This window comes from Strix uralensis, chromosome 1, assembly GCF_047716275.1.
Source record: "Strix uralensis isolate ZFMK-TIS-50842 chromosome 1, bStrUra1, whole genome shotgun sequence".
Taxonomy (NCBI): domain Eukaryota; kingdom Metazoa; phylum Chordata; class Aves; order Strigiformes; family Strigidae; genus Strix; species Strix uralensis.
Window position 1 is genome coordinate 151,577,993 of NC_133972.1, and position 23,925 is coordinate 151,601,917.

The following is a 23,925-nucleotide window of genomic DNA, read 5'->3' on the forward strand; positions in this document are numbered from 1 at the left end:
TCAGTGTTTAAGGAATTTTTATTAAACCAAGAATTTTATAATCCAAATTACGTTTCTTTGCTCAGCTATCAATTCTCACTGTCAACTAAAACAGTGGTGATATTCTGAGCTTTTCCACAGTAAAGAATTACAAAATTAAAGAAAGGAATGCTTTAAATTTTTGTACTGTGCTGAAAATTCTTTTCCCCCGGGTTTATAAAACATTAATTTGTATTTTTTATTTTACTATTTTTTTTTAAATTTTAAATCAATAAGTAATCTAGGACTAGCATTTGTTTTGCTAGCCCCGGCGTTGCTCTGTACATAAGCTTCAAAGTTTCCTTTCCTTTTTTTATTTATTTTATATTTTGCAATGTTTTTCTCAATATTTAATAGTTTTTCCATGTTTAGATTTTTTTTTTCTTCGGTGAAGCGAAGTTCTAGATTGTAGTCCCGGATCTTTCTGCAAACAAAAACAATGTTGTTAGGTTTTAGAATCAAAGCCGCACCTTATGTTTTCTGACATGCTTTCTGCAACCGTAAGCCTGACAGTACTTTGGGCTTTCACAGTATCAATCATACCAAAGTTCTCTACAGTAGTGTATCAGGAGTATCCCCCACTTTAGAGACATGGAAGTAAAGTATCCCAAGTCTGTGATACTAGGAAGACAAAACTGAGTCTAGAACTAAACAGTACTCTGTGCAGCATGGCCTTGGACAATGGCTACACACAGTAAGTTGTTACTGTAACTAGCGTGACTGCAGGTCACCTCTACTCTTAAGGCCAGCACACCCAGGCTCATCAAGTAACTGCACTAGCAGTATTTTCAATTTCCAATTACTAAAACGTCATGGACCATATGGAGTAATGCTAGGTTTGGGCATCTCAGTTTAGGAGACAGAACTTATTCAGCACTTGCTTATCTCCAGTGTGAAAGTGTCACTAGCAAAAAAATTATAGAAAAAGAAAGAAGTGTGGAAAAAACATGACTCAAATTCTGCCTCCAAAAGGAAAGTTCCAGAAATGAAAAGATCAAGGAAAAAGAACATTTGAAGTGATCAAATGTTAAAGCAGGCATCTTCAACCGACATCTATATATGTCGAAAATAAATTCACAGACAGGCAAAACCTAACTGGACTGAATAGAGAACAGACTTCTATATCATACTCAACTCCACAACACTTTCCCCTTTCAAAACAGTAAAGATACCACCTTTTGCCTCTTCCTGTCATGCAAAAATTAAGATACTAAACCCACAGAAGGCAATAAAGAACTTCAAGATTTTAATTGACATCAAAGTTAAATTCACCAAAAAGTGAAGTCAAGACAATATGCATTTTAGTTTTTAATTACTGTCTAATTTTAGATTCTGGCAAGTATATACAAATTATAGTGTAAATAAGCTATTTCACTTCTAAAGAAAAATAGGCTTGGAGTATCATTTTAAGCTTACTTCAATTCCACAAGTTCCTCTTGAACAACAGTATGAATAGTAGCGTTTGACAGAACCGCACGTTTCTGCATGCATGCCTAGAAGTAATTTCAGCTAAATATGCTGTTAAAAACAATGCTTTAATTCCAGCTAAATATGCAATACAAAATGTCAGCAGCATTTGCTGACCAAGAGCTACAGAACTGGACAACAGGATTGAGCACAAAATTTGTTTACAACTGTGACCATAGCTGCTACTCTTGGTATCATTTGCAGCCACAGAACTTGGAGGCATGCTGCTTACAAGGCCATGGACTAAATTACCCCAGTCAACCTATAAAACTACAGTGCTCAGAAAACTTACTTATTAAACACTTGGAACTCCAGTGGGATTATTAACTGCCTTTTGAGCAGCCTCTTTAGCTTGGTGGGCTTGTAGTACGGCTACAGCTTCATCAACCTGTTAAGTAAAAAAAGAAAAATTAATAAGGGGAAGCTTAGTAATTTCTGTATATTTAAGTTAATGAAACAGTTTAAACTATACACACAAACAATGCCTGCATTGTTAAAAAGAAAAGGTTAACATTACAGTTCCAGTTCATGCTAATTTAAGCCACTGCCACCCTCTGACAGAGCATATTTTAACTTCTTGCCCTGGGCCACTGTTGCACTGCTGCTACTTCACCGTGCCAGCACGAACACCTGTTAAATCAGTGTAGACTTAACTGCTGATAAAACTAGTGTAAGGCAAAAGCACACCTACCTTCGAACGAAGGGACTCAGGAGACTCGAGCATGTGAAGGAGTTCAGAGTTGTCAATCTCCAACAACATACCAGTGATCTTACCCGCCAGAGTAGGGTGCATGCTTTGAATGAGAGGAAATAGACGTTCACCTGGAGAGAAAAAAGTGCATCAGTGACAAATCTCATCTGACAAACACAGACTAGATTTAAGGGAAAAGGGAAACAAACACCTTGTTCTACTGCTAAAACCATTTACTTCACATTTTAAGATTGATAAAAGAGTAGTTCAACTGTCCTTCTGCTACAAGGCAGAAAAAGGTATCATGTACATACCTAACATCTGCTTTTGTTCTTGTGGAGGGGCAGAAGCCAACATGGAAGCAGTCAAGGGTTCCTGACCTTGCACATGGACAGCAGGCTGCAAATTAATTTAACACCATTTCAAAATTAAATTCTAATTCATAATTAGGTGCAGCTTCAAATATCCAATGTTCCACAAATCAACATGGAAGAAATTACTACTAAGTCAATTTAAATCAAATAGTGCTTGTTAGAGTGGAGCAATGCTGGAGATTAGTATCAACTGCTCCATTGTGGAGCAAACACAAGGAGAATTCGGGCTAAGGTATCAAGCAACTGGAAAATATGAAGTAACACAGGATCCCATCCTGTCCCAGGTGAACTTGAAATAGACTTAAAACCTCAAGGCTATAACTCTGCTGCTACAATGCAGACCCTGAATTCTAGAATAACAAAGACAACTCATAACCATAAGCACCCCCCCTCCTTCCTCTGCAAAAAGCACCAGAAAAAGCATGGACCAGTTCCTAAAATTACATACCTGCTGCATAGCAACCTGCGGCTGTGTATTAAGATGCTGCTGAGGATTACGAACACCGGCAGCATATTTGTATTGTGGTACTGTGCGTACGGCAGGAGTAGCTGCAGTAGCTGCTGCTGCAGGACGTGGACCCATTGTTTGTGTTGATGTATTAGCTGAAAAAATAACGCAATTCTGTATGTGAATAATTAATTTTTTTAATTTAGCCTACACTGTACAAGTCACAAAAAAATCCCAAACCAGCCTCGAAAGGGAATACCTAATTTAGGTATTGTATTATAGATTCATCTCAGTAGTATTTTCAACTGTCACATCACTGGTCATATCTGAAGGTTCAAAGCTCAAAATTCACTGGATGTTACTTTCCAGTCACTTCACTAATGAATTGCTTTTCTGACATGCTATTGAAAAAAAGATCTGTGAGAAAACATTCACTTTGGTTGAGTATTAATTTAATTCTAACCTCAAAGGACACTTGATTTCCTGAGTACCTTACGTCAGTCATCCTAAAAAAGATACTTTCATGAAGTAGAGCTAAAAAACCACTACTGCCTAATACATTCTGAGAGAATTAAGACCCCATTAACAATCAATTCTGGTTCATTCAGTGATGTGCAGATTCTGCAGACATGACACTGGCTCACAGTATTCTATGACAAAATTAAAGCTAACATTCTCAGTATTGCTACACGCAACCTATTATTACAATTGCCACAACAATGTTTAGAAATGGCAGAAGCTGTCATACAGAATTCTTGAAATGCACACTGTAAGAAAAAATGCTTCATGATAAAGAAATGGGGCCACAGCACTAGTCTTTGCGGGGACAATATTTAAAGCAACTACTAGAAGGTGATACTAGCTTACTCAGTCTCACTAGAGCCAGAAAAGGAGAGAAGTGTTACCACATGTGATATTGAACTTAACGAATGCTTTTGAGAGATCATTCTGAATCAGCAAAATTAAATAATAAGTTTAATACTTGAAGTTTGCATAAATGAAACTCACCAACACGTTGTGTTGACATGACTCGTGGAACTTGTGAAGAAGCTGGTCTCATGGTACTAAATGGTGGTCTGGGTGCTGCTGGGCGGATAGCACCAGGCATGTTTTGGAATGCTATGTTTTAAAGAAAATAAATTAAGTTACATGCTGAAACACGGAATGGTGAAAAGAGTTCAGAAGTCATACCAGTACTCTGACAAAGAGAAGACTGATACTGTAATGCTGTGAAAATGTATTTAAAAGTGCAAAGGTAAATGCTATGGAGGTTACCACAATCACTGGAAAGGTAAAGAAGTGACTTACGATGAGGTCTGGCACCCTGAGCAGTCCAGCGAGGACTAGGTCTAGCAAGTTGAGCAAGTTGATTAGTAGGATAGTATGCAGCACGGTTCTGAGTCTGTCAAATATAAAAACATTGTGTAATTTTGCTGTCTTGGAAGGGCATGCTGAACAGTCCATCTCCTTTCTGCTATGAAATTAGAATGATGCAATTATTGACAGATGGTAATAGTTACATTTATTGTTAAATGTAAACAGACTTTATACATAGTACAAACCATTTGGTTAAGTCATCTCTAGACATACCTGTGGGATAGCTGCCATGAAGTAACCTGAAGGAGGTGCTGGTTGGTAAGGGTTGATTACAGGATTAGGTACTGCTCTTACACTTGCCATTCTCTGCATATACTGGTTGGTGAGATGAGCTTGGCGCTCTTCTTTACGCTGGGCTAGAGCTACATATAATGGTTTAGTAGCCACAATTCTACCATTCATTTCTGTGACAGCTTTGGTGGCTTCTTCTGGTGATGAGAAGCATACAAATCCAAATCCTTTGCTGCGGCCACCTTCCATCATGACCTGTCAGTACAAAATTTAGTTTTAAAACAAGAGAATGCTGTACCTACTCAACCTACGTGAGTTTCTTTTTTCAGCTTACTCGAAGTGAAACCACAGGTTTGTTTTACTGATTTATAAAAAGGAATATAATTGCTTAATTAATAGCTGTTTACTGGATACAGATGAAAATCTCATGAAGTAGTAATGAGCACATTATTGCACTGAAAAGATGTCATTTTTCTCACCTTAATAGCAGTATTCAGTTTATTTCAAGAAAGGATGATCATATGCATTTAACCTGAGACATACAATAATTGAGAAAGCAGATGTCCACATATATAGTGGCAGTGGTAAGTGACTGGGTTCCATCCCTTAATCAAAGAAATCACTCTTCCTTGGTGAAGGATCATTGTTCATTTTCAGAGAAAGGACAAGCAGAATCTCTGAAATTTACCTTTGCACTAGTGATTGTACCAAACGGGGAGAATTCTTTTCGAAGACGCTCATCATCAATCCCATCATCAAGATTTTTCACATAAAGGTTTACACCCTAAAAAAAAGGCAAGATATTTTTGAAAGCAAATGGGCTGTGTAAATCTAAAAATATCATAGAATAAAGTTAGTCCTCTTGAATTGAAACTGAACCTGGTATCTGGTGATCCTGTCCTGCTTCATTTGTTCAAACTTGCGCTTCAGCTCCGTCTGTCTTTCCACCTTTTTCTGAGCCCGGCCAACATAGATTTGTTTCCCATTGAGCTCTTTTCCGTTCATCTCATCTACAGCCTTCATTAATAAACAAGAGGTTAGCAGTGCTTTGTATTCCAGTGGTTTTCGGGAATACAAAAAATAATGTAATTCAAATATAAAAAGTCACATAAGGATTCCACAAAAAGAGTCAATCCATCTAAAATATCACTAGCTGAAACAAAATACCCCAAGACTTCTCTGCTTTAAGGAAAATGGAAATTGCTTTCTGAGTGTGCTTCTGTCCAGCTAAAGTCACAAGGGATGCAAAAAACATTTCTTATATGAAGTTGGAAAAAAAATAAAAATCAAGTCACATAATGAAGAACTATTTCTCCAGCCTTATCTCCCTGAAGGCAGAAAAAAGAAAGCAAATTAAGCTGAAAAGCTCTAATTCATACTTTTTAAAAGTAACAACTGGAACCACAGTATCTACCAGATTGTCTTATATTAAGCTAGAGGTGGCATATATGGCTTTTTTTTTTTAATGTTTAATCTTTCATTAAGGAAATACTTAAAGAGTATGAAAATATGAACTTTCTTCCTTTATGCTGTTTTGAGTTACAAATATTAAGATGTGAAAACTCTGGCACAGATTTGTTCAATTAATTTAAAACCAGAAGTCACTAGTTTATTGTATACCTTCACAATCAAAGCCATTAAACACCTGTTTACTGAGATATTAGATTTTTATGTTATTTCAAACACCCAACATGTGATTCTGACTACTGAAAGAGAAACAATTCATCAATGAATGTATGCAAGACTGAACAATGTAGATGTAAGACAGACGGGATTTATTCTAATCTCTTGCTTGTACACTTGCAGTACTGACAAATCACCAAAATGCCTTTTGAAAAGCAAACTTTGTTTGTTGCCCTGATTTGTTCTGTGCTGAGTTTTTCTCCTGACGGTATGTCCCTACTGCCAGAGTCAACTGACACATCAAAGCAACCAGCTGACAAAGAATTAAGTTATACAGCATACCAGCATGTTATAGACATATACACGAATTAAAAGGACCCTTCTTCCAAAGTTACTCTTCAGAGTAAAAGCAACATCACAGGGTTCTGACTATTTTCTTACAGCTGTGCCAAACATGCTCTATAAAACTAATAGCTTTCCTGCTGACTTAGCAGTGCTGAAGTATGAAAACACAATCCTTTCTGCCTTGCACAAATGTTTTGTGCAACCAAATTGGATTCAATGATTCATCTGGGTTTTGCAGAGATGTAATAATTTACTATGCTTGTATGCTGCCCAGCATGAGAGAGTCCAAATCTCAGAGACCTTCAAGCCCAACTATAACAGGTTATTAAATTATTCAAGATTCCCCATTTCTACACTAGCTCCAGCTGTCTCCAAGTATCTTGACTCAATAGGCTCCTCAGATCAACTGACATCTCATCATTAAGAAAGCATTCTAAACGACAGAAACCATGCTAAGTCATTTAAGCAGCGGACACCTGTTTTTGCAGTGTCCTTGACCAATTAAAAACCTTAATGAGTTCACAAGTTTTCAAATCACTCAATGAAACGTATTATTTGGGTCTCAGTTATAAAATTCCTAAAATGAAGTCCAAAAGCTTACTTTTTGGGCATCTTCATGTCTTTCAAAACTAACGAAGCCAAAGCCTTTGGATTTTCCACTCTCATCAGTCATAACTTTCACACTTAGGGCAGGACCTAAAAAGAGAATGAAATACTTATGCTTTGCATACAGAGTGTATCCTTGTCACATTTTGAACATCCTGTTTAGAAGTTAATATTTAGTTTGTTTCACTTGTATTACAAAGGACTCCTGCACCAATAAGAGTATCTAGTAAACATCACCCATCAATATGAAATTGCTCGTTTGCCCTGACACTGAACTTCAGTCTCTACAGCTAAAGTCTGCCATGCTGTATTTCTTTTCTACTGTGTTTTCAACCAAAATGGGGTAGGAATTTCACCTCAGAGTGAATGAAATTTGTTTTCTCATTAAAAATTATGACATTTAAAAAGCCTTAGGGCTTCCATCCTTGAAACAGCTACTGAAAGCCAGAGAGGAGGCCTTTCTATCAGGTACGTGCTTCACCATTTATCCCAGTGAAAGGCCACCCCAGTTCAGCAATTTCAAACCTTTGAAAAATTGCAGGTCACAGGCTCAACTGAGACAGATATTAGCAGCTAAATTCACTACTGTTTCAACCACAGATACTTAATAGAGGAAGGGAATTTCCTGTAAATGCTGTGTAGGGCTGCTATAGAATACCACATACGCAAGGCTTTCTCTTGCTTTACATGATATCTGCAGAAGAACAGCAAAAGCATGGAGGAAAGAAAATACATGGAGGAAACAAAAATGCTAGGTGTGAAAATAAAATAGATGTGCCCTATAAACCAGTATAAGAATCTGTAACTGAATTAAGGAGTTTGCCATTTCCTATTTTGATGGTGACACATCATATACATTACTAGGTCATGATCATAAGCCTGCATAACTGAGGATCATGACAGAACCAAACAGCTTGCCAGTGGAAAAGTTCCTTATAATTTTGTATTGGGTCAACCACCACAATGCAACTGAATAAAGAAAGCAGAGATACTCTGAGTAAAGGTAAGTCTGCAGGTCAATGAAAGCAATAGCAAGCTCCTTTGTCATGTATCCTGTAGTGAATTCATAACATCAATCTGTACTAAAACAGAAAACACTCCTATTTGCAACTTAAAAATTTGCAAAACCCATTCAAAAGACTATTTAAACATATCATTTTCAGATTATCAGAAACAATTCTGATGGCAGGATTATATATATTCTATTCTGCCTATTTAAAATTCTGCAGTGGATATTACTGCACATTGAATGTGAAATCAGAATTAAGCACAACTTTTAGTACCTTTTTTATTTTCTTTTTAAATCAGCATCAGACAGCCAGCTGATTCCTTGCACTATAAAGCACTGTACACGTAAGATCTAAGTAGTACCCTGAAGTTCACTCGTGTTTATATAAACTTAAAGTTTAAGACATTACCAAACTTGCCAAAGAGTTCCTTAAGTCTCTCATCATCCATGTCTTCTCCAAAATTCTTGATGTAAACATTGGTGAATTCCTTTGCTCTGGCTCCAAGCTCTGCCTCACGTTCCTTGCGGGATTTAAACCTTCCAACAAATCTAGTTGCAGAAGAACAGAATAGTGTAGATTAAAGCAAGTCTGTCAAGGTTTAAAAATTTACTTCAATCCTCTGGTATCAAATTTTAATCAGTCTCATTGGTCATTATAGGAATGAAATTCTTTAGATAAAATATTTACAGTAAAACTCCATCAGAAAAACAATTTCACTATCCTTTGCTACATCAGTGTGCTTATCACAGTTACTAGCATAAAAATGCTTTCAAGCTATTGGCAAGATTGTTCACTCTTATAAAACAGCCTTTGACAACAGGAGCTGGACAATGGGAAAGTACTAGGTAAAGTGGCTAAACAGAAATCAGCATAATCTCTCTGCCATACTAAAAATTTGGCAGCCTTAAAGCAGTTGCCATTCTCCGACCCAGTTTTTAAGCAAGGGATATTTAACTAACCTCCCCCACTCCCCTACACACCTTTCCAGCCTATATCAAAGCAAGACTTTTGTTTGGTTTGTGTTGGTTTTTTTTGGTTGGTTTTCTTTTAAATAAGCATAGAGAAATAAATAGTTCAACTTGCTCTTTAGTCAAATACCATTCCATATTGTCTGGGAACACCAAAGGTCAGTTCATACCATCACAGAAAGAACAGAAACTGAACACAACACTCTGCAACCCAAGGAACTGCTCTAGTACAGCCTTACGTGGTTAACACAGATTTCTGATCATAGTAGACTTTTGCTCTCAAATTTTATTGTATTGCCCAACTTTATAGTTCCAAATCCGACAAATCCAATAAAGTAGCATGCAATAACTCAACATTTTCTTAAGACAACTTCACCCAATTTATAGTAACCGAGGATGGTAAGATTGATAGCACAATGTGTTCAGCAGATTTTGGTAGTGAGTGAGGTACTTTAATTTACTTTTAAAAGCCTAGCCTGAATAGAAATTCAAAGTAAAATTAACTCCCATGATGTATTTTACCAAACAAAGTTTACATAAATCATGTGCTTTTATGAGTACATGCTGACCTTTTTTTACTAATTTAGAAAGGCTGTATAAAGACGGAAGCTGAATAAAAACATCCACAGTATGCCAGTCAAGCACAGAACAAGCAGGAAAAAAGTTTCCAAATACATGTTCTTCCTGTACGTGGTTTGATCCATCCATCTTTACATGTAAAAATAATCCATGATGGTAAGCTGATGCTGATTTCTGTCATCCTTTTTCCAAACCCTCTCAAGTATTTACAGAGCTATTCTTTTCCAACTATACCAAATACCACAATGATCCCTTAGGCACAGCTAGCTGTCAGGCACACTTGCTCCCTCTCCGCCTAGATATCACTAACCAAGTAGCCAAATAACGTTTTTTCCTACAGTACAGAACAGTGATCATGTTTAAAACATTAAGTTGTATTTTCTACTCCTATTTCCTAGATATGTCTATTAACAGACACTCATATATTAGTGTAATCCGACCACTATTCAGGACCGAGTAACTCTAGAGCTTTAAGTTTCATCCAAAAAATGGACCACGTACCTATCTCAACTCTTACAAAGGAAGTATTATTCAGAATACCCAACCTATTGTATTTTATGAGACTGGTAAGATCAGAAAACCAGAGAAGCTCCCAAATCCTCATTACAGCATTGGCTTGCAAGACAATCAGTACAATAATTTTTTCCCTCGAGTCCATTATTAGCCTTTTCTGAACTTTTTCTGCCTTTAGAATAGGCAGGTGATACAATTCATAGTATTCCTAGCACTAAAATTCTAAATCCTCTTTAAAATTAGAAATTTTTAGAACAACCTGTCCTTCTATATTTGTCTGCTGTAAAATGAATTTCAGTCTGTTGATTCCCAACTATGTATTTATGTACTTACACTTTGCGGTCATTAAGCAGCATACCATTCATTTTTTCAATAGCTCTTTCTGCAGCTTCTTGTGTCTCAAAATGTACAAATCCATAACCCTTGGATCCATTTTCATCACATACCACCTATTAAAGAAAAACCCTGTTGTAATACCCATGGAATGTTTCCAGCGTAAATAGAGGGGGTTTTGTGTCAAACCATTAAACACACTGATCATTTTCCACTAACCTTACAAGATAGGATGTTTCCAAAAGCAGAAAATGTGTCATACAAAGCTTTGTTATCAATTGATTTGTCCAAGTTTTTGATGAAGATGTTTCCTACACCGCTTTTGCGTAGAGACGGATCGCGCTGAGACCACATGATGCGTACTGGTTTGCCTTTAATGACATCAAAGTTCATGGTATCCAAAGCTCGTTCAGCTGGAAAGGCATCATGGAATTAGTAGGAAATGCTAAAGTTATCTTAATAAGCACACAAATAGCACTTGAAGTACAAGTCTTCATAAAATTTTTTACTATTTTAAGTCCAGCACCACCACCAAGATGCAAACCCAAACCTCCTATGTAAATAAACCCACTCTGTTTTATGCGAGTAAAAACCAGCAAAAACTCCTCAGCAAAACCTGCACTTCGGAGACAGGGAGAAGCACAAGTCAGCTGAACAATCTGTAGGAATCCCAGTAGCCTAAAGGATTGGACTCCACTATGAAAAGATGGTACGATGACAGGACAAAATTTATCAAGCAATGGCAATCACAGCCAATCCCATAGGAGGAAAAGTTTTGACATTTGTGAAAATCAGCTGGCTGCTCCCACATCACATAGAAGTATCAATAAAAATGCTTTTAGGGGTACGGTTTGTGCCTGTGAGGCCTTTTGCAAACATTAACATAAGAACTCCTAGGTCACCAATACCCCTAAACTGACAAAATTTCTTTGCTAGGCGGAGTTGGTTCAGGCAGCTGTTCCACACAGCTCCTTCCTTAGTGACGGGATCTGTGACAGACTTCCGGGCAAGGGACAGTTCAAACAGACTTAAAACTAGCACTTACTTGTTTTTGAAAAGCTGAAATTATACAGATATGAAAAGCTCATGATGAAATACATACAAGCTCAATGAAGGAGTAAGCATTAAAACAGCAAAATGAAGTAACATAAACCAGGTTTTGTTACTCCAGTGGAGCAGTTTTTCCAGTAGAACTCCATAACTAACTTTTCAAAGCCTGAATTTAAGATCTCCGTGTATTTGAACAGGGAAGTATCAAGACTTCTTCAGTTTTCATATGTCCCTTCAAAGCAACAAGACATGCCTGTGATGTTTTAAGTCAACAGGTATTTAAGCAAGAAAGAGCAAGAGTTCTCAAGTATGGCAGACATATTTGATGATCTCCTACATTAGCTCCTTTTCATCCTCCCTATATGTCTAGAAGAACACTGAAAAAAGTCTCAAATATCTGAAGTCACACCCATTGGTAGCAGAACATGTAGCAGAACAATGTGATGTTAACAAGACTGAAATTGGTTCAATCTTATCTTAAAAACAGTAACGATGTCAGCTAAACCATGTCAGCTAATTGCTTCTCTTAGGAGAAAGACCAAGAGCCAATCACATTGTGAAAACCCTTATATTTTTGTTAAGTGCTGCTTTTATCTTTAGCCATGTTGTTGGATACCATGGCCAAAGAAAATTTACAATCAGCCTCGGTTCAGCTGCTACACCACACTTTTAAGTCTTTTCTTGCCATGTTTTCAGATTACAAGTGAATTTGAAGATTATATTCTCTGAAAGACGTCTGTAGAAGTTAAGACAAACATCTAACATTTTCTTGTTAAAAAACCAATCTATTGATACTATTACCATATTCACATGACAGTAGCAAGTCAACGGCTGATTTAAGCTGAAGCCACAAAAAACATAAGCATTGCCAGTCTTTTAAATAAGTTAACAACACTTTCACAAACTTTAATATAAATTATGCTGGAGAGAAAAGACAACCTGGATACTGAGAAACAAAAACCATTGTAAGGCTTTACATTGCAAAACAAAAAAAAAAAAGAAAAAAAGATGGCCAAGAACTGTGGATATCAGAGTGGCCACAGCAGAAACATCTAACTCTTTGGTACTGCCCTGGAAGTCATTACAATTATTACTGCCAGCACCAGCAAAAGTGCCAGCAACAAACAGTTCATTATTTCCAGAAGTAGTGACAGGGCTTCCTTTACTAGCAAAGAGGCTTCTCTAATTCATGCTAATTGCTTCTAGAATAATCCTGACACACCTCAAAAATGTGTGTTCCTGGACACATTTCCCAAACATGCGACTCCAGGTGGGTCCATACTAGCCTTCTCAAACATTACCACTCTCAACTAATAGCAAGCATGTATCTTACACCAATGCAATTCCTCCACAAAGGACAGCATGGAAACTCTCAACAGCTCTCCTCATCTCTTCTATGGAGCAGCAGCACAAGACATTTAAAGATTTCTGCTTAATGAACACCACATCGTCATTCCACACAGATTTTAAAACATTACTAGAATACATAGGTACAAGGTACTCTCATTAAAATTCACAACTAGTAAAACTGGCTTACTTTCCTTATATTTTAGCCATAAAAGGCTGCACAGTAGTTTGCAGGAGGCAATTCCATTCAGCAGTTAACTTGTTACCAAGTGGACACACCTACCCATGCTGTACTTTTGCTGATTCTGCTGGAGCTTTTATTGAATGAGTCACCAGTTCCCATTTTAGTCATGAGCAACTGGACAGTCCACTTTATGAAAAATTTCAAAATCTCATGGAATATACACTTAATGCTAAATGTACATAGCAATAGCTATAAAATAATAAACCTCTGGAAACAATCATTCAGAAAATCTGAAGGGAGAAGTGCAGTTTCAGATTACTCAAAAATATTTCTAGTTTAGTGATTAAACAAATTGCCTGGGTTTTACTTTGGACTATGACTCAAATTCAGAAAAGTCACAACTATGAAATGTGTGCATACCTCACAAATGTGTCATCAGGCCTCATTAGTTTTTGGAAGACCTTTGAGATACCTAGTTTACAGACAGCTGGTAATGTCAAACACACCTTCAAAGACATTTTTCAAAACGCGAGCTAGTTGTTACTAGCTGATTAATAAGCGCAGCCTGAGATGCAGCTAAGAACTAGGCTAAACCAAGAAAAGGCAGCTGGTTTGGAATCAAAAGGAAACCAGTATTACTGTAATAACAACCATTCATCCTCGGAGCTCCTATTTCAAGGTTTCAGTAAATGGATAGAATGATCTATTAAAAAAAGCTCAGCAAATGCTTTCTAGGTATTTGACAAGAACGGCAAATTAAGTATAGAAGTATAATCACACATTATTTAAGAATATTTTAAACAAGTGCTTCGAGATACATGCCAGATGCAAGTTTGATACAGATGAGAAATCCTTTCAGCTGAACTGGACTAGGTGTAGAATAAAACATGTGTGCTTCCCAAAGCCTGAAAAGATACTTACAACATCTGGAGTAACAGCATTTTTGTAAGAGGCACATTCTCAAACTCTGAATGCAAGCACTGCTCAAGTGAAAAAGCTCTATTTGTTCCCACATTTGACAAATTATAAACTAAGTCACAAAATGTAGGGTTGAACAGGTTGCTCAACTAATGACAATGATAAAATTCGCCCTTACAGAATTCTGTCATTACTAAGGAGAAGCATTTAAATCACCTTCAACTTCTGCCTTGACATTATCACATCACAGTACTGAACTGTGCTAACCCCTTATTTTTCTTTTTGAGTAAACTGTACCATAGGTTTCTGTCAAATGAAAGCAAAGTATGTTAAACATTCTAACCGTCTCATCCTAAACAATGGCTGAATAAATTAAAAGCTCTCTGAAGTAAGAAAGCTGATAACAAGTGAAATATCTGCCTATTAAAAAGATGAGACAGTAACTTTCACTACTTACATACAGATATCATCGGTACACCGAAGTCTGATCTGATAATGGCTATATACTAAAGCCAATTTTGAAAGCCAGTTAATCTAATTGCTTGAAAAGTTTGTAATTCAAATCTCTCACGTTCATACGCTTGAAAATAAAACCATTATAATAGAAAGCTGTTTACTTAACTGTACTTGAAATCAAATACGTTCTAGCTGGCCAAATTGTTTTTGCTTTTAATTGGACTCCACAAAATTTGGAACCGGTCACATTTGGTTCTTTTATCAGAACGCCCTCCAAACGAACAAGACAGTTTGCCAAACTCAGCACGAACACGACCAGAACTACATGGAAAGTTTCTTTCCTGATTTAACTTTAGAGAACCAGCAGCGTCATGTAAAGAGACGTCTTAGAGAATGTCGTATAAAGCAAGTTTACTAAAAACCCAACTTGGGAAAGAGTGTCACAGAGCTTTTACTGCAAGGAGAAATGGATCAGAATACAGCTTGCAAAGGAGGCCCCAGTCATTTCAAGCCCTGCCTACACGTGACAGACCTGCCGTGGTGTTTTAACGTATTATGCTTTGGCCTGTTCTTTGGCTGGACGTCTGTGAAACCACCAAGCCACCCTGGTGCGTCCTACTTCCTCCTTTTGGCCTCTTAATCACGCATACACACCCAGCTCCTGCGTAGTTATTAAAAGGTGCTAATGACTATGGTGTTTTCTTCAAGCCGGCCTTCATCTCGGAGTCCTGATGCAGCCGCGCACGGACGCGCCAGCCTGCGGAAAAGCCGCCTGCACACATACCGCCACCCCCACCTCCGCCGCGGCCGCGGCCCCCGGCCGGGGCAGCTCCGCCAAGCCCCGGGCTTTCGGCGGGGGCGCCCGGGCCCTTCCCCGCCCGTCGCCGGGGGCGCCGCGTCGGCTTTCGGTTCCCGGCGGCGGGGCGCGGAAGCGCCTCCCCGCCCCCCCTCCCCGCCACGAGGCGCGGGCGGCCCCCGGCCGCGTGTCAGCCAGCGGCGGCCCCGCCGCCAACTTCCCCCCGCGCCGCGCCAAGTTCGCCGCGTCCTGGCGGCACCGACGCCGGCCCCGGCAGCGCCCGGGCGGGGGAAAATGGATGCGGGGCGGCGGCGGCCGCGCCGAGCCCTGGTGGGGGTGGGGGAGAAACATGGCTCCTCCGCCGGCGGCCGCCCCGGCTCTCCCCTCAGGCCGCCTCGCCCGCCGCCCCCCGCCCCCGCGGCCCGGCCCCCGGCCCCTCACCGTCGGCGGGCTGCTGGAAGTTGACATAGGCGTAGCCGAGCGACCGGCGGGTGATCATGTCCCTGCAGACGCGGATGGAGAGGATGGGCCCGGCAGGGCTGAACTTCTCGTAGAGCATGGCCTCCGTCACGTCGGGGTGCAAGTCCCCCACGTAGAGGGAGGCCATGGGGTAGCTGGGGGCGCTGGGGTTCATCCTGCCGCCGTCTCCCGGCACGGGAGGGCAAGGGGGGGGCGCTGACGAGGCGAGGAGGCCGCGGCGGCCCGGCGGTCCGTGAGGGCAGAGGCCGGCGGTGGCGGCGCGGGGGAGGGGGCACTCCGGAGGCGGATTCGAAACTTAACGGCTGCGGGAGGCGGATGCGCGGCGGCGGCGGCGGCGGGTGGAAGGGGCGGGGGGAGGGTTCTGGCTCACTCCGTGCCGGGCCTGGCGGAGGTGGCGGCGGCGGCTGCTGCTGCTGGCCTCGGCGGGGGTCGGGCTCGCTCTGTGTCTCCTCTCGGCTGCGCCGGGTCCGGGGGCTTCGCTTCACCGGGTTATTTTATATCAAACCGGCCGGTTGCAGAAGGTTGACGGGAGGTGGAAGAGGGAGGGATTTTTTTTTAAAGGTTTTTTAGGATTTTTGGATTTTTTTTGGCTTTTTTAATATTTTTAGTAATAAATGGTGCGGCGGGGCCGGGCCGGCGTGTCCGGGTGTCCGGAGCACACGCACTGCGCACACAGCTCCGACGGCGGCCGGGGGACAAGGGGGAGGCCGCCGCCCCGGCCGCGCACTATATATACCCGCCCCGCCCCCACCCGCCCCCACCGCGCCGCACGCCACGCACCGACCGCGCGCACTGCGCAGGCGCCGCCGCGGGGGAAGGCGGGGAGACGCGCCGCGCCGGCGCCCGGCCGGGGGGACGGTGGCTCCGGCGCATGCGCCGCGGCCGCCGGGGGGGACGGCCCGGGGGGAGCGCGCCTGCGCTTCCCGACGTCACCGGGGGCGGGGGGGGGGGCGCCCGGCGCCAGGGCGCACGCGCTGACGTGAGAGCACATGTGCGCGGCGGGAAGGGGCGGGGGGCGGCGGGGCGCCGGCCGGGTCAGGGGGCGCGTGCGCACTGAGCGGGCCGGCGGCCGGCGGGGCGGGGTGAGCGGCCGCGCGCGTGCGCAGCGCCCCGCCCCGCGCGCGCCTCGGGCCCCTGTGCGGGCAGCGGGCGGGTGGCGCTGCCGCCAGTGGCGCGCGGGGGCAGGGAAGGTCGCGTGCCGGCCGGAAAGGGCTGGGCCCGGCCGGCCCCGCGCGCACGCGCCGCAGGGCCGCTTCCGCCGGCGGTGGGCGGAGGGGCCCCTCCCGCCCCGGGGCGGCCGCGCGTCGGAGCCTCCCGCGGCGGGGGCGGCGCCGTTGTAACGGCGGCCGGCGGTGCTGGTAGCAGTGCTTCAGCGCGGTTGGGCCTGGCCGGGCCGGAGTGTCCGCCCCGTGTCCCCCTTCCGTTCCGTGCCGGGGTTTTCGGCTGCCGCACGGGAAACGGGCGTCCGCCCTCCCTCCCTGTGGCGGCTCGCGGGTGCATCCCGGGGCCCCGCCGTGCCTCCCAGCGCCCTGCCTCTGCTGGGGGGGGGGGGGGGGTGTTAGTCCTCAGGGCCGCAGCCGTGCTGTTAAAAGTTAGTGAGGGCTTTCTCCTGCCGGTGCACAGGCTCGAGCCCCGTTCGGAAGTTTCTTTCTTTCTTCATGTTTTCAAGGCCGACTTGGCGTTAGGTAACATCGCCTCATGGGCTTGGTATGCTTGCGCCAGGGTTCAGGAGCTTTGCTGGCGAAGCACAGCTGGCTCATGAGAAGCCCGGTGATGCCTTTAATTAACCCCCCGAGCTGTGCAAACCAGAACAGCACCTTTTAGGTATTGCGGATTTTGCTCAAGAAGCAGTGAAAGACTGGGGGAAAATTTGAAGCTGCATCTCCAGGAGGAGGATTGTCAGTAGACTGGCAGAGCTGGGTTTAGCAGAAACAGCATTTAGGTTCTGCTGTCGTTGTTCCTTAAGTTTAATGTATTTTGTTGCTGTATTTGGTATTAAAACATGAAAGTTTTGGTTGTGGATTGAATACTATCGGGTGTTAGCTGACCATCTTTTTGTAGTTTTAACGTGTGTGTAGGGCAGCTGCCGTTATTCTGGGCAGTTTGGGGGGGGTAATACACGGCAATAATGTCCCATCAGAAGCTTGTCAAATCGTGATTTGTGCCATATAAAGAATTTTTCAGAGGAGAAGCAATCCTGTGGATTTTAGAAAACCCTGTGACAAACGTACTGCTGGTTTATTTTTAGCTAGCTTCTCCAGTCCTAAAAAAATGAAGCCTTTCACAAAAAAGGAAAGTATTTTCCTGTCTTTTATAATTCTATGGGGCTTTTATTACCAACCAATTTAATGTGTTTCAGATTCACACAAAAGAATAGAATCAAATGTACTTCATTCCTGCTAAATAAATCAGTACAAATGTAGCCAGATATTAGATTTGCAGAAGTCTTGGAGTTAACAGCTCTTTTATGTTTAACATAGTTTTTCTTCTGGTTTTTTTTTTTTTTTTTTTGGTTGGTTAGGGTTTTTTGGGGTCTTGTTTGTTTGTTTTTTACATAGTTTCAACAGAAAGAGGAAGAATTGTCTGCATTTTCTTATGTTGTTTTATTTTCTCATATTTTGTATCTTGTTTTATTTTTCTTTCACCAGCATTTGCCATCTCGAGTTTAAATAGAGCCGTAGGAGGGAGTACTTGCGGAATTCTGCTGTCACATGTGAAGGATTCCACTTGCATTCAGCAGCTGCTGCAGTTTTACTGCCTCTTGTTGTAGGTCACCAAGCCCACGGCAGAACTGGCATCTCCCCATCTGTTGCATGGCAAAGTATGACATCTTTGTTCAATCCGCACCCACACCCCCCACCCCCCTCCCAGCCCCACACGGGTGTTTTAAACTGAGATTCCGACTTTGGATTTGAAGCAGCTGACAAATGAACGTGTCCTCTTCTGCTGGCCCTGCTGTAGAAATGGTTACTTCTGCCGGATGAGTAAAGCAAGCGGCTAGAGGCAACAGTATCTTATAGTGACATTTGATGTGTTTATTAAAATTGAAACTGTGATTTTTATAGAGGAAAAAAGATCTCTAGTTTAAATACTGGTTTATAATGCCCTCCCTAGGATGTATTATATAATGTTTCTGCTCTCTCCCTTCCTTACCTGGTTCTGTTATTCAGCACATCTCCTTTGTCCAGACTGTCCTTTTTCATACTACTGTTTCTTTCACACTTCCCTGTCATTGGCTCCTGGGCATATTCTTACATGTTTCTTCTTGCCTAGGCATGTTTTTCCTCTTTCATGTGAGTTAAGTCACTCCATTTCTGTCCTCCTGGATCATGGCGAGAAAGAACCCAGAGCATGGCAGGGTATTTCTTCTCTCTTGCCCAGGTTTTTAAAAAAATTTGCAAGTTTTGTTCAGCAGAGAGCAACTTTTCAGTGATCTTGCTATTAGCCTCATAACAACATATGACTTCAGAGTTTTCTAACACTAAATGCTACTAGGGCACTAAAAATCTACTCAACTTTAGGTGGATATCCAGAAGAGTTCAAATTAGTGTTCAAAAGCACTAGACCTTTCTAATTAAACATGTCTCGTATTTCTTCTTTCAGCAAAATAATATGCTGCTTGAGTCTTGTCCTGATAGATTGCACTCATTTTGCTTTGACTTGAAGCAAGGATTTAGAGTTAGTAAAAGTTTTGCTGTCTATTCCCCCACACCCCCATACCATCAAAAAGTGTTAAACGGGAAATTTAGATATCCTTTATAAGAGGAAAAACCCTTCATGGTAGGAGGTAGGTATACTTAGCTGATGGTGCCCAGAACAATTATCCTGTCCTCTTCCTGTAACAGACATATTAAACTTACTTTTCAAGATGTGACCTAAGTGTTTTCAGGCAACAAGAAGGGATGGTTTTGTGGTTGAGACACAAGATTTGCATTAAGCTTTAGATTCTGGTGCTGGCAAATTCTGCTAGTCATTTAGGATTAAATCTCATACAGGACTTAGATGCTTGCGTGCTTGGTTCTGCTGGTTGCCCACCCAGAACCGCTGTCCAGAACCCCAAGTGAGGTTTGGGGTCTGGAAGGGATCTTGGCAGGAGACCCCTTGTTGAGTGTTACTTGATATTCTCATCTGGGTCTCTCCAAGATCCGTTTTAGCTCTGCTCAAGTTCTATATGGTGGCTGATAAAAGTTGCTGTAGCACGCTTGTCTCGTCAGCTGGGCTTATTGCCCAGACCCAGTGTACGCCCTGTCATTGCTGCTTTTACGTGTGTGGCTGGGCCTGGAAGGTGGCCTTCTTAACAGAAACTGATGTTTTGGGAAACCCCAGGCTTGAGATTTAGCTGGAAGATGTAACTCAGTGTTTCTGTTACCAGCTTCAAGGACTCTAAGCTGAACAGGAATTGAATGAGGGGTAATAATTCTTTAATTATAAATCTTTGAAGTATTTCACAATCCAGATAAGACAATTTACCCGATGGACATGTTGCTTCCTTTCAGCTAAATGTTAATAGAACTACCAAACAGGAAAAAGAGCAAAGTTTACCCAGTATTTTTCACTAACAGCAATTGATTAATATTTTAGACTACATAGATATGTGTTTTCTAAACTTAAGTTCTACCAAAGTTAAAGATCCTTTGTAACTTAAAGCTCTAAGCAGAAAGAAGATTTTTCTTTTGTGCCAATAGTTTAATGATTTATGAATGCAATTGTTTTTTTATTCTAGGCTATCGTGGAAATAGGGAAGTTATTGAAATGTGTTCAGACTTCAATAAATTTCCTCTTTGTTGCCTAGGAATTACGACTTTTTGATACATGATGGATTCCACTAAGCTGTTGGAAATTATGCAAACCCAGCTTTGTAGTTAGCCACAGGAAGCATTTAAAAATTGTATCTGAAAAGTGCTAATATTGAAGATTATTTTTTTTTAAATAAACACAGCTGATAGTTGATTTAAAAAAGAAAGTTTTATAGTTCAGAATGCACATGCTGTGTTTCTGAGTTCAGGAGCTGCATGATCTTTTTCACATCTTGGCGTTTTCTGTTTAGCTAGGGAGCAATGTCATATGCTAAAATTGCATTGTGAAAGCTAAAACGTTGATGGTCTGTGTTAAAGAGATAAGGAAGAACATGTACCTTTTGAAGGGGAGTGCCACTTTCTTTAAACCGAGCGCCTAGCTGATAACACTGTTTGCTTTTGGTAGTCTACCTAGCCTGGATAGGCTTTCCAGTGCTAGATAATCTTTTGAGCAGAGCCAATCCCAAATTCTGAGTAATTTATTTAATTAAAAATAAAAATAAAAAAGGAAAAAAAAAAACCCTAGATCAAAGTCTCAGAGCTTTGTATTTTGAATCCTCTGGAATGTGGGCAAAAGCAGTTTTGATTTCTTATTTTTGGGGCTATTTGATAAGTATTTTTCACTTGTACAAAGAACTGTATGTCTGTTTCCTTTACTGAACTTGTGGAGGAAAAGTCATTTTGGCAACGACAGGGAAAGAAGCATCATCCTCAGGCAGTCATGATGCGGGGAAGGTAATAGTTAATTACTTCATAATGTGTCTGAAGCAAACAAAGCAACAGGTTTGTGCGGTGGGATTGTTTTTTCCAATGCCAAGTGCAGCTGAAGGAATAGGAAGGTGCTGAGCTGTTTGATCAGGAATATTGCAGCATTTTTCCCCTCGTATCTCCTCAAGAGTATATTCTGTCTCCTGCTCCTCACTCTAAGAACTGTTTAAGTATTAAGCCTCGGGAGATGCTGTCGGGGTGGAAAGATGGATGGGCAGAGGGAGAGGTCCCAGAGCAGGGGCTGGGGCTGGGCACCGAGCTGTTCTGGGAAGGCTCTGTCTGGAGGATAGGGACAGTGCAATGCAGGAGCTGGGGGAGACAGCACCTGGCTGTCACCAGGTGCCCTGCGGGACAGGCTCAGCTGCTCCGGGTCTCCTGCCGGTTTTCCTCTCACCCCTTCTTCCTTCCCTGAGAGCGAGCTTTGTGCTGCCCTGTCCCAATACAGCCACCTTCTCTCAGCCACGTCCTCTGCTCTGTTTCCCTGTCCTCCTCTGCCAGATGCAGTCCACTCCCCTCACTTAGAAACCATCAAATTAAGGTATTGTGAAAAACAGATTAGTGTGTTTTCTCTCTCCCTCTGCCCTTTACTCGATAGAATCAGAATTGCTTAACTCTGAGGCTTGCTCCCTTCATCAGTAGCTACAGTATTTCTTCCTTAAGAGCCAAAATACTTGAAGCAAAAACATTTTTGAGTATCATGCTGCTGTTCCTCAGTGTCCTTGAAGCGCTGCGCAGTGACTGGTAAGCATTGTATACTTGGGGAAACAGTTATTGCTGTATTTCTTTGCAAACACCTTGATTATGGCAGGTTGTAGACTGTTAAAGATGCAGAACTGGGGGAGGGGGGAAGCATGGTAAGTGTCCTAGTCCATTCTCTCCCCAGGTGAGAACACTGTATCATCCTGACCGATATTTTTCAAGCATTTTCATAGAAATCCTCCAAGGATGGCAATACAGTAATCTCTAAGGCAGTCTATTCCAGGGCCTTACTCTCCTTAAGGTGGAAATTATTTTCCCAATATCTGACCCAAGTTCTCATTTTTGCAGTTCCTTCTTGTTCTATCCCCAGTGGAAGTACAGAGCATTTTTTTTCTTTTTTTTTTTTCTCCCCCAACTCCTTTTCTCCTAACAAAGCCGTGTCTCTCTTGCAGGGTATGCATTGGAAAATGTTCATTCTGGTCTTGTGGTGCTGGCTCAGTGAGTGGGTCAGACTGGATTGAGCTCTGGCATGAACAGGTTCCGGATGGGCACTGCTGAATTGGCACGTATTCATGATAGTGATTTTTGTGCCAGCATGTGCCAATCTGCTGCTCCCTGTTTCGAAGCAAGCCGCTATTGCTCTGCCACATGCACACTGTGCGCATGATGGGGAGCCAGCCCTTTTGTGTTTGTCAGGATTTTGTGTGTATATTCGTTTTGCAAAAGGCTGATGGTAGTAGCGTAAGAGTGTGTTGCCCGAGAGGAAACACGGACTGTCACTGGACCAGCTACAGTTCATTCATTTGCCATGAGAACTGGAAGGACCAAATTGCAAAGGATGCTTTGGCCAATTTCTCTACATAAAATCCTTTAGCTGTTCACTATGACTTCAGATTGCCCGTATGCTGAACGTATTTCTGTGTTTCTTACTCCATGCATGATGCTTTCCCCTAAACTTTTCTCACAGGTCTCAGTCCAGGCCCTTTAACCATTTTATTGTAGTCCTGCCACCTTTGAAGCAGTAGCCTGGCATCTTCTAACGCAGTGCAGAAACCCTGCTGGCTCTGAAATGTCAGCCTGCAGCTCCTCTAGTGCAGCCCTGCAGGCCCTGGCAGCCTGTAACTAATTATCTCAGTTCACATGGTGAGCCAAAGAAAAGTGCAAGGACTGTTTGAAAATGAAGTGCAAAGAGGAAAAACAAAAGGCAAAACGAAACTGGAGTAGAATATGATTCACAGACCTGCATGAAATTGAGCCAGAGAGAGGACAGAGAGAGGCAGGGTGGCTGCCAGGGTGGCGGGGCTGGGCTAGTCTCTGTGCGTAGCCATACAGTGCCTCCTGCAGCCTGGGGCTGCCGCACTGGGGGTGGTCTGCAGCGGCAGTGGGGCATGGATCAGGATGCCTGCTGAGGAAGGCGTGTGCAGGGCATGGAGACACAGCTCATGCACAGTATGAGCCGTTGGCTGCTGACGATAAGCCCCTATGGAACCCTCAAAATGAGACTCATACTTGAATGAGCTCCCATTGAGTCTGCTGGCTTGATGGAACTCCTCCACAATGTTGCGCCCACCTAAGGACCTTGCAGATCTGTTTGCCAGGCTCCCCTCTCCCACTGTTAGCACAATCTCTGTGGTGTGCTCACCTTTCCAGGGTGACTTGAAATCGTTGCATCAGTTGCAAGATGGTCCAGGCAAACATCTTCTGGAGGAGTCAGACACAAAACCTGAGATCTGAGGCAGGAAGAGACCTGCATATAGCAGAGAGAAGGAGCAAACAGGATTGAAAGGATCTGCATTTGAAGGAAGCTGGTGATGTCCAGGATAAAGGGGCAGGTGGAGAGCAAGAAAG

At 42.4% G+C, this 23,925-nt stretch overlaps 1 protein-coding gene and 1 long non-coding RNA gene across 2 annotated transcripts; one reads left to right on the plus strand and one right to left on the minus strand.

Annotated features, from left to right (window-relative positions):
• Positions 1 to 16,527, minus strand: PABPC1 (poly(A) binding protein cytoplasmic 1). The gene is made up of 15 exons (XM_074885625.1): positions 15,776 to 16,527; positions 10,803 to 10,996; positions 10,584 to 10,699; positions 8,599 to 8,738; positions 7,176 to 7,270; positions 5,486 to 5,623; positions 5,295 to 5,390; positions 4,589 to 4,861; positions 4,307 to 4,400; positions 4,007 to 4,117; positions 2,999 to 3,153; positions 2,491 to 2,575; positions 2,177 to 2,307; positions 1,778 to 1,873; positions 1 to 442 (listed from the first exon to the last, which is right to left on the minus strand). The coding sequence occupies exons 1-14, from the start codon at positions 15,966 to 15,968 to the stop codon at positions 1,781 to 1,783; spliced, it is 1,914 nt and encodes a 637-aa protein (XP_074741726.1). The 5' UTR covers positions 15,969 to 16,527; the 3' UTR covers positions 1 to 442; positions 1,778 to 1,780.
• Positions 16,528 to 17,095: 568 nt separating this feature from the next.
• LOC141950590 (uncharacterized) lies at positions 17,096 to 20,607 on the plus strand. The gene is made up of 2 exons (XR_012631094.1): positions 17,096 to 18,635; positions 18,732 to 20,607. It is a non-coding gene; the product is annotated as an uncharacterized LOC141950590 (long non-coding RNA).
• The last annotated feature ends 3,318 nt before the right edge of the window (positions 20,608 to 23,925 follow it).